Source organism: Pagrus pagrus (genome assembly GCF_965226575.1).
Source record: "Pagrus pagrus genome assembly, chromosome: 8".
Lineage (NCBI taxonomy): Eukaryota > Metazoa > Chordata > Actinopteri > Spariformes > Sparidae > Pagrus > Pagrus pagrus.
Window position 1 is genome coordinate 30,167,513 of NC_140192.1, and position 14,784 is coordinate 30,182,296.

The following is a 14,784-nucleotide window of genomic DNA, read 5'->3' on the forward strand; positions in this document are numbered from 1 at the left end:
CCCCCAATAACTAACACTATAAATGACTGTAGTTGCACCATTTCACGACCTTTTAATTAAATTTTTACCAAAATTTTACCAAATTAAACATAATTAACTTCATAGTCACTATTTGGATGTTAATTCCATTAAATTCTGACTTTTCATTTGTTTATTTTAGGAAGTTACGGTGAGACAGCGGCTGGTTGTTTTGGTTGATAGTCTGAATGGATTCAGGACATCAGAGTATTAACTGATTTACCATAACTGATTTACCAGATGTTATTAATAATTATTATTATTATTAATAAAATGTGTCTGAAAAATTGCTATTTGTAGTACTAAACTGTTGTATGAAGTTGTTATTCAATGCAACATTGACTTGAGTGGCTAGGCCTCAGTCACCAGTCAGGTCTGAGTCAACAGCTGGACATTTTCTTTGTATTAAAGGAATTTGTTTACAATCTGTTCCTAATTCTGAATATTAAAGTTGCATGATGTTTCTGAAAGAGTACATGTGAAGTGATATAAAAAATTAACTAAAGTGAATATTTAACATTTAATAAAATATATGTGTACTTATGGTATAGATATAATACTTAATAAGCTCTGAAATAAATAGGAATAATTAGATCTGATTTGATTAGATAAGATTAGATTAGATTAGATTAGATTAGATTAGATTAGATAGGCTTTATAGGGTTATTTATATCCCACCTGTGTGAAAGCTCCAGTGAAATCTTTCATTTACTTTACTGATCTAAAAAGTCAAGAATGACCATCCACACCAGGGCAGGAGCACGATTTAAAAGGACTGAGGTCAGGAGTCCTGCACACACTTTGTTTACAACAGAAAACATATCTCATTGGTCAAACTTGTTGAATTAGAAATGTTTTCATTTATGAAAATTTATTTATTTAATTTATTTGTTTATTTGTTGTTATTTGTTTGTTTTATTTGTTGTCTGTTCACATGGTCTCTTCTTTATATATTTAGCTTATTTGTGCTTAAATATTTTTGCTATATTTTCCTTTTGTTTGCTGTCCTGTGTGGCCCTATCTTGTCTCTGCCCTTTCACTTTTAAATAAAAAAAAATCTAAAAGTAATTTCTGTTGTACTGGTACATCAGTTGTCCATGGGCATTGTAACTGTCTCAGAGACAGTCTCACTGATGTGTTTATTGTGTATGTTTCTGTCATAAGCGCATTGTCATTTCAGTTCATAAAGTCATCAAAAGGTTGATAAGAACTGTGTCTAAGAGGTACCAAAATATGTCTGTTTAAAAATATTGCTCTTTGTGTAAGGTCTTTACTGCAGAATGTTATGTGATTGCAGTTTAGTTGAGAAGCATTTTGGGAAATGTGATGTCATATGGTGATGTCATGACAGTAGCATTGTGGGTCAGAACAGCATGGCTGCAGAGGAACGTCCGATTTCAGAGTAACGATATTCTGCATGTGGTCCAAGAGGCACACACGGTAATTGTTGTGTTTATGTGTAATGTTGTTAATGTACCTTTGTATGGATATTAATGGTGCATTTTAAAGTATTTTATCTTACTTCAGCACATTTCGGTTATGCTAATGTATTCTGAACTGTTTAATGGACACTGGCTTGAGAGACTTTGGCAGTGAGTGGGAGTTGTATGTGATTTGCGAAACTTTTATGTCTTTTATTTTTGTTGTAGTTTTCACGGTGTCTGCTGAAACAGAGAGAGAGCAAATAAACCTTCAAAAGACATCTGTATGAATCGTGGCCATTATTTAATTGGACCGGTGTAGCTACAGGCATCTTAACACTCCTTCTTTTTCTCGCGCGGCCCGGTATCATTTATACATACAATCATTTCCAGTTCTTCCACACTCTGGTGTGCTGGACCAGTCCGATAAACCTGAGAGTCTGTCCCTGACTTCGTGATGACATTACACCATTGGTTGGTTGAGTGTTGGAGTTTCCCCATTGACTGTAGCTCTTTCAAAATGAGTAGGTGCTAAAAGTCCTCAATCATGTCCTCAAGAGGCTTTTAAAGCTTTCTTTTACTTGGTGCTGGCCTGATGGCATGTGAGTTACAAAGTGCACAGCTGCATTCATGCTCAGTGCATTATCAGTTGCGGTATTCTTTAGAATGCCTGGAGTCATACAAACAAAATATTCTGTGAAGAAGCAAGAAGTCAACCAGTGATACCAGAGGAAGCGATAGACTAAACGCTCTGCTATACTGCTCCTTTATGCTGAGGGCAAATTGTAATTGCAAAAATTGTAGCTATATAGCTATCATGGATATACTGTACTTTATCAGTTATACATGTATTCTAATGAAAAAATCATTTACTCAAATGTAGATTTTTAAGCTAAACTAATTTAAATCATTGATACATTAAATGGTAAAAATAGCACTATGTAATTCATTACTTTACTTAAATTTCTTTAATTTCAGTTATTTACTTTAATCAGTGGTTGTGGCAGTCATCTTCTCAGGTGTACTGAAATGAACAATATCATGTTCTGCAGATGCCTATTTGACCTTTTCTATGCAATGAAGTGAGAAAAAAAAGCAAACGTCCCAAAAAAGGGTTAGGGTGCAAGACTGCCCACTGTGATGTCTTGCAGAGCCTGTGCACCTGATGCAAGAGGCATGGTCATGTTACTTGGTGCACATACCTTTGTGCTGGGGATGCTTCATTGGACATAAACAATGCTTTACAGTGAGGTTGACAGTCCTCAATTCTGTCCTCAGGAGCACAGTGACATACACTGTCCAGCCATACACCAAGTTTAAATTTGACCCAGTATGCAGCGCCTGTGTTTATGGACAGCTGCAAATCTTATCAGCAGAGGTCTGTTTTCACACCGCTCTTCTCTGTGCTGCCCATGTGGAGGTTCTTAAGATATAAATTGTCTCAATCTGTTATCTTCGCTGAGCTCTGCTGTCCTCTGTACTCATACATCACAGCTGTGCTCAGATTGCTCCGATGTGAGGTCATCAGAAGGTGTGCTGTGGATGGTCGGGTCCTCTGTGAAGTTGGTCTTGACTGGTGTGTGAAGGGTGGGGATGTTTTGCGTTCTTTGGTTTGACCAGAGATCCCTGAGCGCTAGTCTCATGTCAAGTCCTGAAAGGAGCACAGAAACTTCTCATGTGTTGATGTAGTAATCAGGCCCCTAAACACATTACAACTTTAGACAGCTCTAATTGTTTCCCGCAACTTCCAGTCTTGGCTAAATATGTCATGGATCTATGTACAGGACATACAGATATGAAACTGACAACGGTTTTAACTTGTCTCCAGCTAGTGATGGAGTGCCAGTGCATCCAGAATGAGTTCGGCATCATTCAACTCCATTCTTCCTCTCTCTCACTCCATCACTAGCTCTTCCCCTTCATCAATCATCACTGACTGAAGATTTCATACACTTAGCTGATGTTTTCTGTTGCCCTGTCCTTAAATAAATGGGTTAGGGTTATAAATAATTTCTATATCTCCACCACAGCCCAGATTGTCATTAAACTTGCTGTGAATGTTCATGTCGTGTCCCCAGACTCCACTAGCACCACATAGCTCTAGCATCAGGCCAAATTTTCCATGTATACACAAGTTTTCCCATGTCTAAATTTAGATTGATGATAGTACTGAGCACATTCATGAATCCTTGATTGAAGTGACCCAGACGCCCTTTCTCTAGAGCCACCTTGGGGCAAACATTACATAAAAAGATTCTAGATCATGATCATGTTTTTCGTGTCATATACAACTTTTATATTCTCTTGTGTGATCAATTTTTGTAGCCATAATGGCCACTAGTGAGGCATGGGACATTTATTCTCATGTCCTGGCAACACGTATACTGTAATCATTAATTATTGACTGATTTCTATTTGTGGTAATAATCCTAATATTTATGTTTATTTGATGATTTACTGACTGCAAAGTATGATATTTTAATGTCATTTTAATAAATGATGTAGAGTTTGACAGTATAACAATGTATCAATGTATATCTTAAGATTAAAGGTGCATTATCTAGTTTTCAGGAAGAAATGTTAATGAGAAGAGAAAGATCTTCATTGGCTGATGTTTTTCTGCCTAAACAAACTAAAAACACTCTTTGTTTCCATGACCCTGCCACCTTTCTAGCTTCAAACAATGTTCTGGGACCTTATTTTCCTCTGAGAACAGCTTGTTTATTCACTTACGGAAAAAGAAATACAGATTTATAAATCTCTCCATTAGTCCTGGGAAATATCTGGCTCGTTCACCAGGTGGTCTCTAACTGTGTCTATCTGCTGTTTGGTGCTTGGGTTTATTGAGCTTTTTCTCTGTAAACAGCTGCCTGCTGCTGATGGAAACCGGGTTATGAGAGCACTGAAACTGAACCAAAACAGTAAGGGTGTAATCCTAAAAACCCAAACAATGAGAAAGACCATAAAAATCTAAGTAGAGCATAAGGGAACTGCAGATATGGGTTGATAGACGTCTGAAGGTTCATCAGTTGAAAATGATAAACTCTTTCAGGCTCATTTATTGTCTCCATTTGTCTCTACATTGATGTGTACAGGACTCTTTTACAGAACACCCTGTAGCGTCATCCTCTTTGGCTTTTGCACAGAATGATTCTATGGATATAACAGATCCCATTCAGACCCAGTGGGCATGCCTTTACATGCACTGCAGTTGTTCTAATTACTTGGGAAAATATTTTTTGTCTCCCCACCCTCCATCTGACATCGCTTCTGAGACTTATTTCGGCGCTCTGCTCCAGTTTTTGGAAAGGAAACCACAGATGTGACGTGAAAGACATTATCCGAGGAACAGTTCGTGAAAGTGATGCAGATGGCTGCTCTCCTATGACTCGCAACGGCCTCCACACCCCAAACACCACCAGAACTCATACCTCATCTCCTCCGGCTCAGCATCCTGCTCCTCATCATTGCAGAGTGATGAAGGCAGATACAGATGTAGTTCTGAAACCTTTGTGGCGCCGGGCTGTCCTCGGCGAGCCTCTTTGTTGCAGGGGGTTGTGGGAGTTTCTGTGAGCAGAGGATGTTTCAAAGACTCAGTCACGGTTAGAGATGCAGCTTTGAATTCAGTCACATTCATGCTGCAGATGTCATTCACAGCTTGCCAACAATCCAAACACTACAATCTGGGACTGGGTGATATATGGAGCATAACTACATCTGAACAACTGTGTCTGCTTATCACTAGAGGATATCCAACAGGCAATTACCCAAACTGCAGCAAAAACATACACTGCCCTCAGTCCAAATAATACAGAGAGAATGGAAACAAAGAATCTTTTATGTCAGCTGGCAATGAAATTGGATTATTTGTTTGAGTCATCACAAATAAGCACAGCTGTTCCTGCCCAAGGCCAGAAGAAGGATTCATACATGCATGTTGTCTGGATCTGATTATGGAAGATTGCAGGCAGATAAGCTATTGTGTTTGTTGATCAAAAAGGCCTTTCAAGTGGTTAGCAGTTTGAGTAAATAGCAGCTTTTAGTCCTCATTATGAAAAGGAAGAGTCAATATTAAAACTATATAGAGTTAGACAATAGAGATGATATTCTCGTTTAATCAGAAATCTGATCTGGTTTTAGTTTGATAACTTGATTATGTAGCAATACTACCCTCTCTGTCTGTGAGAGACCTTAATATAAACTGATTATATCAGATGATTGGATTAGATTCCTGAAATAAGCATGGGTTCATTCTGTTGTCTGTGGTTTCACTTGAGAGTTTTAGCTTCAGGTAATGTCTAAATAAAATGGATTCCTGTGGACGTGCTGTGCAAAATCAGGGCAAAACATCAACTATGATTACTTCAGTGACAAAATATTCTGACTGATATCAAGTAATCCATATAATGCTTCATCAAGTCCTCAAGCATATTTCACATTTTTTTTAATTAACAGTGTTGGATTGTCAGTTTTTAGAAAGTTCAAATGCATCGCGCCCTGACTCTGCCTGCTTGGAGGTGAGAAGGGCAGTGCAATGCGGCAGGAAGAGGTTATGATGGTTTCACTCACACATTGTACAACCTACAGTAAGTTGTGTACAGTAAGTACACTGAATTCAGTTCAGTTCTGAATATGCCTCAACAGCTACATCAGTGAAACTACATCCAAACTAAACTGGCTTAATCTGAACAAAACAAAGAGGTGTCTACACTTGCACTTTATCTACAAGAGACATTTGTTTAATATTACATAATTCAGTTCAGTCAGACAACTCATGTTTGAAATGTTTATCATAGCAGCAAAACATGGTTAGAGTTTAGTGTCTGGGCTCTAACCTCATCACTCCCCGAAGATATGTTCACACAGAAATCTTGGGGAGCAAAACATCTGGAACCCCGACCACCAATACATCATATTATCAGTTTTTTCCAATATTACACAGCCGTAGTTCACAGATATCACAAAGTAGAGGTGCCCATGCTGTGTAGTGAAAAGTATTCATCAGTCAGCACACAGGATGCGTGGGTATGAACACATGAACAAATAGGATTTGTTCACCTGCTGTTTCCCTGACTAGATCTCTGTGATGGCTCACAGTGGCAGCTCCACCTTCCAGGGCCCTCTCAGGTCTGTTGCCATTCCTGGACCTTGGTGCTGGTTTCACTCTGCTCTCCAGCCTTCCCTTGAGACTGCTTAGCAATGTCAGACTCCCATCTCCTCCCTCAACGCTCTGTGGTGTCACCCCGTGTGTTATCCTCCCAGTGCTGGGCCTCTGCTGGAGGGGACAGCAGAATCCCTGCACTGTGACAGAAACAATGATCAGACGATTACATTATATCACATTGGCTGTTTTATCATGAACAAAATCTTGACATGTCATGAAATGCCAGCATGACGGGACAATTATGCCATGTCATAATTGTATGACAAAGCATGCAATGATGACATGGGATAACATAATAGTGTGTCATATCATGCAATTTGAGGCTACAGTGACAGACAGCTGGTAGTCACCTTGCAGGCCCAGGAGCTCGGAGCCTCTGAAGTAAAGCCCTTTGTCTCCATAGGGCTGAGGTCTTAGTGGAGGCAAAGTGAACACTGTGCTCTCATGAAAGGGTCTGGACCGAAAGTTTCTCCACTGCTCGCTGTGGACATACACGCTTTTATCTGCACCACACTCTGCCTGATGCTTCCTCCTCTCATTCATCTCATGTCCAACATGTTTTCCTGCAAAGACACATGGTGCACAGTCAGTGTATAGTAAGAAGGCAATACTGCTTGACTCATAATACATGCATTTAATGAGTTTGTTTGCATTGTTGAGCTGAAAGGCAATACATTCACCAACTTCACAGGCCTTCGTATGGATTTCTAAGCTTCGGATAGTGACATTTAATAAATGGGTGTTCCCTGCAGTTTTGTATCTTTAAATATGGGAGGAATATATTTCATGAGAAAAAATGTAAGTATCTGTTTAGAATCTGCATTGAATTTGTTGGTATGGAGCTGAAACTTTCTTAAACAAAAGAGTTTGCTCCATTGTTTGCATCCACTAAGTGAAACCAGGATTTATACTGGATTCAGTATGTTCAAGTAATGTGTCACCCACATGGCTTGGCCTGAAGATTACACACTCAGCATACAGGAAGTTACTCCTGCGTTTCAAGCTGTTACATACAGATGGGTCAAAGGAAGGACGGACGATCACAGGAAAAAACAAAATAATTTCTTAGTAAGGTGTGAGGTGTAACGTCTGCAAGTCTCTCTAATTACAGGAGGGATAAACAGCGTTTTTCCAAAAAATATTCCCACATTTGTTCATTTGATGACAGTGGTGGAGAGGACTATATAACACATATGCATTGTTTATTTTTCTTTACAGAGGAGCCATAGAAAGAGACTCCTGACAAAACATCCCAAACTGGCATGGTTCATCATGGCCCAGGACAGGAAGGCTCTTCATCACTGGGTTCTACCACCCAGAACATCATCGGAATACTAAAAGACAACACCCACCCAGCCACAGTCTGTTCACCCTGCTGCCATCTGACAACAGATACAGAAGTGTTTGCTGCTGGACCACCAGACTACAGAGCAGCTTCACTCCTCAGGCTGTGAGACTCCTGAACTCACCTTCATCATTCCGCTCTAGAAAATCTTAGCATAAAGACACTTAAACTCAGTTTTGTTTTACAACCCTGCTGTCGTAAAATGACAACTACATGTACCTTTAACCTTCATTCTCACCAAGCCACTCAGTGAGCTGGGCAATAGTGTAATGGACTGCATTCATATAGTACGGTTCTAGATTTACTGACCACTCAAAGCGCTTTACAACACAGGTCAGCATTCCCACATATTCATGCACTGGTGACAGAGGCTACCATGCAAGTCGCCAACTGCTCAGCAGGGGCAATAACCATTCATACGTACACACACACACACCGATGAAACAGTGACTGGGAGCATTTTGGGGCTCAGTATAATAGGTTTTTATATTGTCTTTAAATTTCATGATAAACACAAAGACTTCATATAAAAATGTAAAGGTAACTTGAGGGCTTTGGTTTTTCATTTTACAGTCAAAACAAAGTGGTTGAATTTTTGCATTGTGGGCAGCCCTCAGGACAACCGCAGCTTTATGGTAAATGCAGTTTACGATATACTGTATGTGCCTGAGTGACGGTCAAGCTTAGTTTAACACTGTGTTTACTCACCATAAGTTTCCCCATAAAAAGTGGATGGTTGTTTTAACAAAGAAAGGAAAAATGACTGGTGTCTGAGAAAATGGATGCCACACCACATAATTATGAAGGTATTGAAAACAGTTTTTTTGATTACGGAGGTTACTTGGGGTAAATGAGGCCTTATGACTGGACTGGTTGTACAGACCTTCACAATATGTAGCCTACTATGTGTTGTCTTGTGTGCATACCATGAGAACATCAAATTTACTGTTTGTCTGGTGTTGGTTGTGAATAATAGCTTGAAGTGTTAATCTGAAACAAAAAGCATTCGATGTGTGTTCTGTAAAATAAACTATAACTACTATAACTGCAAAAAATAACTTTTTACCCCAAAATGGAAAATTTTCATTGCATCGGAATTCACACAACATAAGTGATGGTAATGAGTAACCACATTAAAACATGAAATGGGGCGGTGTAGTTTGCTTAAGGCTCAGCTTCCAAAGCCAATGCAGAGACTACCCCAATGAATATGATTAGTTATCTGCATTTTTGCATATTGGCTAAAATACACATCTGATAAAAAAGAATATCCCATTATTTAGTGGATGCTTTTAGACATGCTGAAATCATGGTAAAAATGTCCGGCTATAAACTAACAAGATAAAGAATCATTATTTATCACACACAATCATACAATGCACACTGTATGGAAACTTGTTCTCTGAGTTTAATCCCTGAGGAGCAGTGGGCAGCCATTGTATGGTGTCCAGGGACCAACTCCGGAACTAAGCCAGTGCCTTGGTCAAGTGCACTGGCTGAAGAATACTCCTAATTAGACGTACATGTTTTGATGTTGGAGCTTCAATGATCTATTTCCTAGAGAACATGGGAAAGTAGTTCTGTTTCTGTATAAATAACCAATTTTTTGTCTTGGCTTGCTAACAAGTGTTAATTTAAATGTGAGTTTCTGATCCAACCAGATACCCAAATATTTGTATTCAGAAACCCTTTCAATACTGTGTCCTGTCAGAGTGGTAACATGCAGACCAATGTCTGTGATATCTCTGGCTCTTTAGAATATCATGAATTTGGTTTTGTTTGCATTGAGGACTAATTTCATGTTAAAAAGAGAATATTGCAGTTTGTCAAAAGCTTGCTGGATAATTGTAATGGCTTTACGTGCAGTTTTAGCACAGCAGTACAGGACTGTATCATCAGCATAATGATGGGCGTTACAATTTGTTATAAAGGATGTACTATTGTTAATATAGATTGTGAATAAGACAGGACCCAGTATTGAACCTTGCAGAACACCTTTAGACAATGGTAAAAACACGGAACAATGTTTTCCTACAGCCACACATTGTTGTCTATGAGACAGGTAGTCCTTGAACCAATTACAGGAATTACAATCAAAACCAACATCATAACCTTTGTATGAGCAAAGCATGGTCAACAGTATCAAAAGCTTTTGTTAGATCCACAAAGATGACAGGACAGTATTTCTCTTTATCAACAGCAGATATAATATCATTAGTAACTGAGGTGATAGCAGTAACAGTACTATGCTTAGCTCTGAAACCAGACTGGTGAGGACTCAAAACAGGATATATTGAGAGGAATGATTTGAGCTGATTATTGACTAATAATTCCAGGACTTCAAGAAAGACAAGGCAGTTTAATAGTTGTTAATATCAGCTTATAATTAATATTATTGTGAGGCCTGGACTAATTACCAGGCATCAGAGCCACAGCTCACTTTTATATTTTATTATTTTCTACATTAAGTGCTTTCTAAAATGTCTTATTTGTGTTAATGTTAATATTCATTTTTTATTTAGCAGGGACAATGCACAATACATGTATTGTATCAGATGTAGCTAAAAGCTAATTTCCACCTAGTCCCTGGAGTCCTGCAGTTAAATAGAGCATTTTTCTCACATGCAGTCAAACAGAGTTGTTGTCATCTTTATTGATTACTGATCAATATCAGAGGCAAACTCCATGTAGAAAGATAGGAAAGTCAGTAGCTGCATTGGGTAGATTGTATCCATGGTGCCCCCAGCTGATCAATGAGAAATGATGCCACCTCCAAAAGGGAAGAGGACTGATTCTTTCCTCTGAACAGCCTGGTGCATTTTAAAATCCTCCTCAGTGTACAAATTCAACATTGTAAATAATCACATTTTAACGTGACATTTTGCATATTATAGCAATATAATTGACTGCATTTTAATGCATGGTCATAGAAAGCATTTAAAATGTGGGTGATATTGGTATTAAGTATATTTGTCATATCATGTATTCTGGTGCATTTTAACAGGTGGTTTGATATCTTTATCTGGCTATAGTAGCATGAGAAAAATTATCAGCAGGCCTACGTTTTACAATTTCATCCAAAGGAAGTGCCTCAGATCACATACTTGAAGACATTAAAAAGCTAAAAGTATGTACATTGATTCAACGACTAATTAATAATAACTTCCATAGTTGAATAAAAATGGTGGTGAGTTGAAGTACTGAAATAAAAGCTCTTTTCCAATTGAAATGTTCACAGATTGAAGTTATGATTGTCATATATATCAACTTAAATGATGTGATGATACTTAATTTTAAAATTAAATACATTTAATATAATGAGTAAGAAGTTGGCATTAAAGATTACATTGCATTTAATTCTCACGCATTGAAATTAAATATTTAATTGATGAGCAGCGGTTTTATATTAGTTGTTAAATTGCATTTAATCCCATCAAATTATATTTTGATTAAAAAGTAAATGTATTTATTGATCACCTTTTAGTTTTAAATTAATTTTGAGAACATCTACCCCTCATAAAATACAACATCAACCCATTTACACCAGAATGAACAGACTGTTACATAACTAATTCTCGTGTCTTTTGTAGTCTGATTAAACAGTAAATTCATCGTGGCCCACTGAGCTCGCTCTCTCTCTCTGGATGTACAGCGGACTTCCAGGTCACAAAAATCTCTGTCAGCATAACTGACATGTTATTATTCCCTAACTGTATGTTCAGTGGCTGTCTGGTGTTGATGGTCTGTGCTTGTGTTTTTCTCATGGTTGATTAAAACAAACAGCCAGCGGTGCAGCTGATGCAGTGTGAGCCTGTGAGCCATCGTTTCCCTGGTAAACACAGCTGCAGCGTCTCTGGGCTGGTTAGGTAGAGCTTACTGACAGGGTGGTGGAGCAGTGGCACGGCAGCCCGGTGGCAGTTCACCTGTCCCACAGAGAAAACTCAGTGAAGAGTGGCTCCAGAGGATGACTGACCCCGAGAGGAGCAGTAGAAGACTGGAAGAGAGGCCGAAGAGGCCAATATGTCTGCCTGCAAAACTAAAGCTTATAAACCACCAGAACCCAAGCTACTGAGTGAGCTAACAGTTTGATCCAAGCTAGAGAATGCAACCAACAAAGCCAACTGATCGGAGGCGGAGCAGGACAGGCCTTGTAAGAAGATCAGTGGGATCCATAATAACCCATCATCAGTCTGCGTGTCAATCTGCCTCGGTGCAAAGCAGGAGTGAAAACATAGTTTAACCTGATACTTTTCACATTATTATAATACAATTATTATTCCTTGTGTGGCAGCAATATGCTTCCGTACAATCCTAAACAAACTGCAACCGTTTGACGAACTTTAACATGGGATTATTATTGTGACCATGACAACAAAGATCACATGACAGAAGTCACTTGACTTTGTCCTCTCCTGCACTTCCAAAACTCTTAACTGCAGAGGCTATAAAATGAAGTGCGAAAAAGCTCAAGGTATCTGACAGGACGCATGAAATGTACTTAAATGTGGTGTGCTATCTATACGCAATTCCATGAGATCACATGCTCCTGGGACAGTACTGCACAACAGTTCACACAGCCAGAACTTTTTAACAGCCTGACATATTTTAAAGAAAAGCTGAGGGCACACACCACTGGAACTGATTTGACCATTTAGTTTCAGTCAGTTGGAGGGCAGGGTTATCAACAGTGTTTTAACAGAAAGCATGTGTGTGTGGTTAGAGTTAGGGTTACACTTCATTACACTGCCTTTCAACAACTCTCCCACAATGATTCAAGTTCTGTGACTGCTCTTACCTGCTCTCATGTAGACGTACAAGTCTTTCAGCAGGGCTCCCTGAGGATTCATATATGCAGAGTTGAATGAAATCCCATTTTGTAATGTTCCCCTGAATATGGATCCACACCCAAACACTGATTCTACTAGCAGCACTGTTAGACCCACTCTGCCGTTGCTATGGGACTGTGAGCTCACTCTCTGGGTTTGTTTGTGGTTGGTAGAGGTGTTGGGGGGGGGTGTTAAGGGGCCAGAGTTGTCTACTGTCATAGTTACAAGCCTTGGTTTGTGTAGTCTTTCACCTGCTCTCTGGTTACCATGTTGAGGATCCACACTTCCCGGTCAACAGTGGTCTGTTGGAGTTAGTCAGTGTATTTACACCCAGCAGGAGTGGCTTATTTAACCTCTGGCATGTGTCCTCCTTTTGCTTGGGTCATTATGTGAGAACAGTGCAGTTGGAACATGGCAGTGGCGAGTAAACACATTGCCTGTCAGTCTCTTGCCAAAAGAGCTGTGGTACAGATTGTTAAAGAGTGAGAATGATATCCAAACCAAATGCCGCAAGCAACCACAGTGGGTCCCTTGATGGGCAATAAGGAGAAGGATGCAGTTACTCAAGCAAGGCATTGCAAAATCAAGTCTGACTCATTTTCTTTGTCTTCGTATGTTCTGATCTGATATGATCATCAAGAATTATTACAGCAGCTGGAATCAGATTTATCTTGAGTGGTTTTTTACTCCTAAATTCTTGTTTCCATTTTCATTTTTATTTCATGTGTGTTTGTCTGTATCTAAATAATATAGTTTAAATATCTCTCGGGATCAATAAAGTTTCTGTTCGTCCGTCTGTCTTTTTTTTTGGTTTATCCTGCGATCAAAAGCATTATTTGATCATTTTGAAACATTCACGTTAGCTATACTTTTCTTATGAGTACGTGACAAAAAAATTGTATATGAATATGGAAATGTAACTAGATACGCTTAAATATATACCAAACTAAATTAATGAGCATAATAATAATCACGTGGCATTTAGGTTATTTTGTTTGTTAACCAGATATCAAAATGTGCTCAGGGGGTCCCTGTAAAAAGGCAGTCTGCCTGCCTAGTGTAATGTATTCATCTGGAAGAGAGTGAAAGAAAGACAAAATATATCTTTAATACTATTTTTCTTTCTAACGCAGCTGTATGCAGAAGGCATAATGATGAGGTAATGTATCTGTTTGTGGCTATGTAAGACTAAAAACTGTAATATAACGATGGTGAGACAAAGTAAACTTTGTTTTTGTAACATTACACTTCATACACATAGGTTACATGTAATCCTACAGCTAGCTGATTCAGTTGCTTGGCAATAGTAATTTTGTTAAGAAGGCTTAAGTTATCAACATTCCCTAATGTTATGTCCTCATAATAATAAGGCAACAGCAAGATATACCTCAGCAAGGCCAACATAAAATGTAATTAAATAAGCCAGTTGTTCTGCTGAGAAGTGTCAGAAGTGTCTGCTGCCGAATCACCAGCCTACAGCAACCACCAACCCACCAACTGTCATCACATTCTGATTCAAATGTTGCTAAACCATAATTGCTGCCTGAAGAGTATGACATCACCTTTTTATGACCGAGCCCTGCCCACTTTAAAGCAGTGAAAAGAGCACAGAAAGAGAAGAATTACACATATCTGTAATGTGAATAACCAAAACTATTCAGAATTTGGCAGAATAGTGTGTGTTAATGGGGGAGCCCATCATTCATTGTAAGAAGATAATTGACTTTTGACTTGGCTGTTTGTAAGAAAAGTTGATTTTTGAGTATCATTCCCAATGGCGACCCGTCCTACAATCCCAAAGCATCAGTTATTGACGAGTAAATAATAAAGTAATGTAAGTAAAGCTGATTAGGCTCCTCCTTGCCCCTTGTTTCCCAAATATGCTGACCTGCACCACAGAGCCAGAGTGCAGTTTTAACTACAGTGTAGTCTGTTTTATACCTAACATAGCCTTGTTTGAAAATGATATGCTTCGAAATAAATATCTGATATTACAAATGTTGGCTCTTT

At 38.8% G+C, this 14,784-nt stretch overlaps 1 protein-coding gene across 1 annotated transcript; it reads right to left on the minus strand.

The window, feature by feature from the left end:
* Nucleotides 1-2,339: 2,339 nt before the first annotated feature.
* Nucleotides 2,340-12,846, minus strand: LOC311262023 (uncharacterized protein). Its single transcript, XM_084361123.1, has 5 exons — nucleotides 12,744-12,846; nucleotides 6,954-7,166; nucleotides 6,498-6,740; nucleotides 4,871-5,006; nucleotides 2,340-3,090 (listed from the first exon to the last, which is right to left on the minus strand). Exons 1-5 carry the CDS (start codon nucleotides 12,793-12,795, stop codon nucleotides 3,084-3,086), a joined length of 651 nt encoding a protein of 216 aa, XP_084217249.1. The 5' UTR covers nucleotides 12,796-12,846; the 3' UTR covers nucleotides 2,340-3,083.
* Nucleotides 12,847-14,784: the final 1,938 nt, after the last annotated feature.

Bases quoted from the DNA above. Each gene is read 5' to 3' on its own strand.
- LOC311262023 (XM_084361123.1), bottom strand. From the start codon at position 12,795: ATGAATCCTCAGGGAGCCCTGCTGAAAGACTTGTACGTCTACATGAGA. The intron at 7,167-12,743 runs GTAAGAGCAGTC...GTGTCTTTGCAG, and splicing joins GTACGTCTACATGAGAGCAG to GAAAACATGTTGGACATGAG. The intron at 6,741-6,953 runs GTGACTACCAGC...TTTCTGTCACAG, and splicing joins CGAGCTCCTGGGCCTGCAAG to TGCAGGGATTCTGCTGTCCC.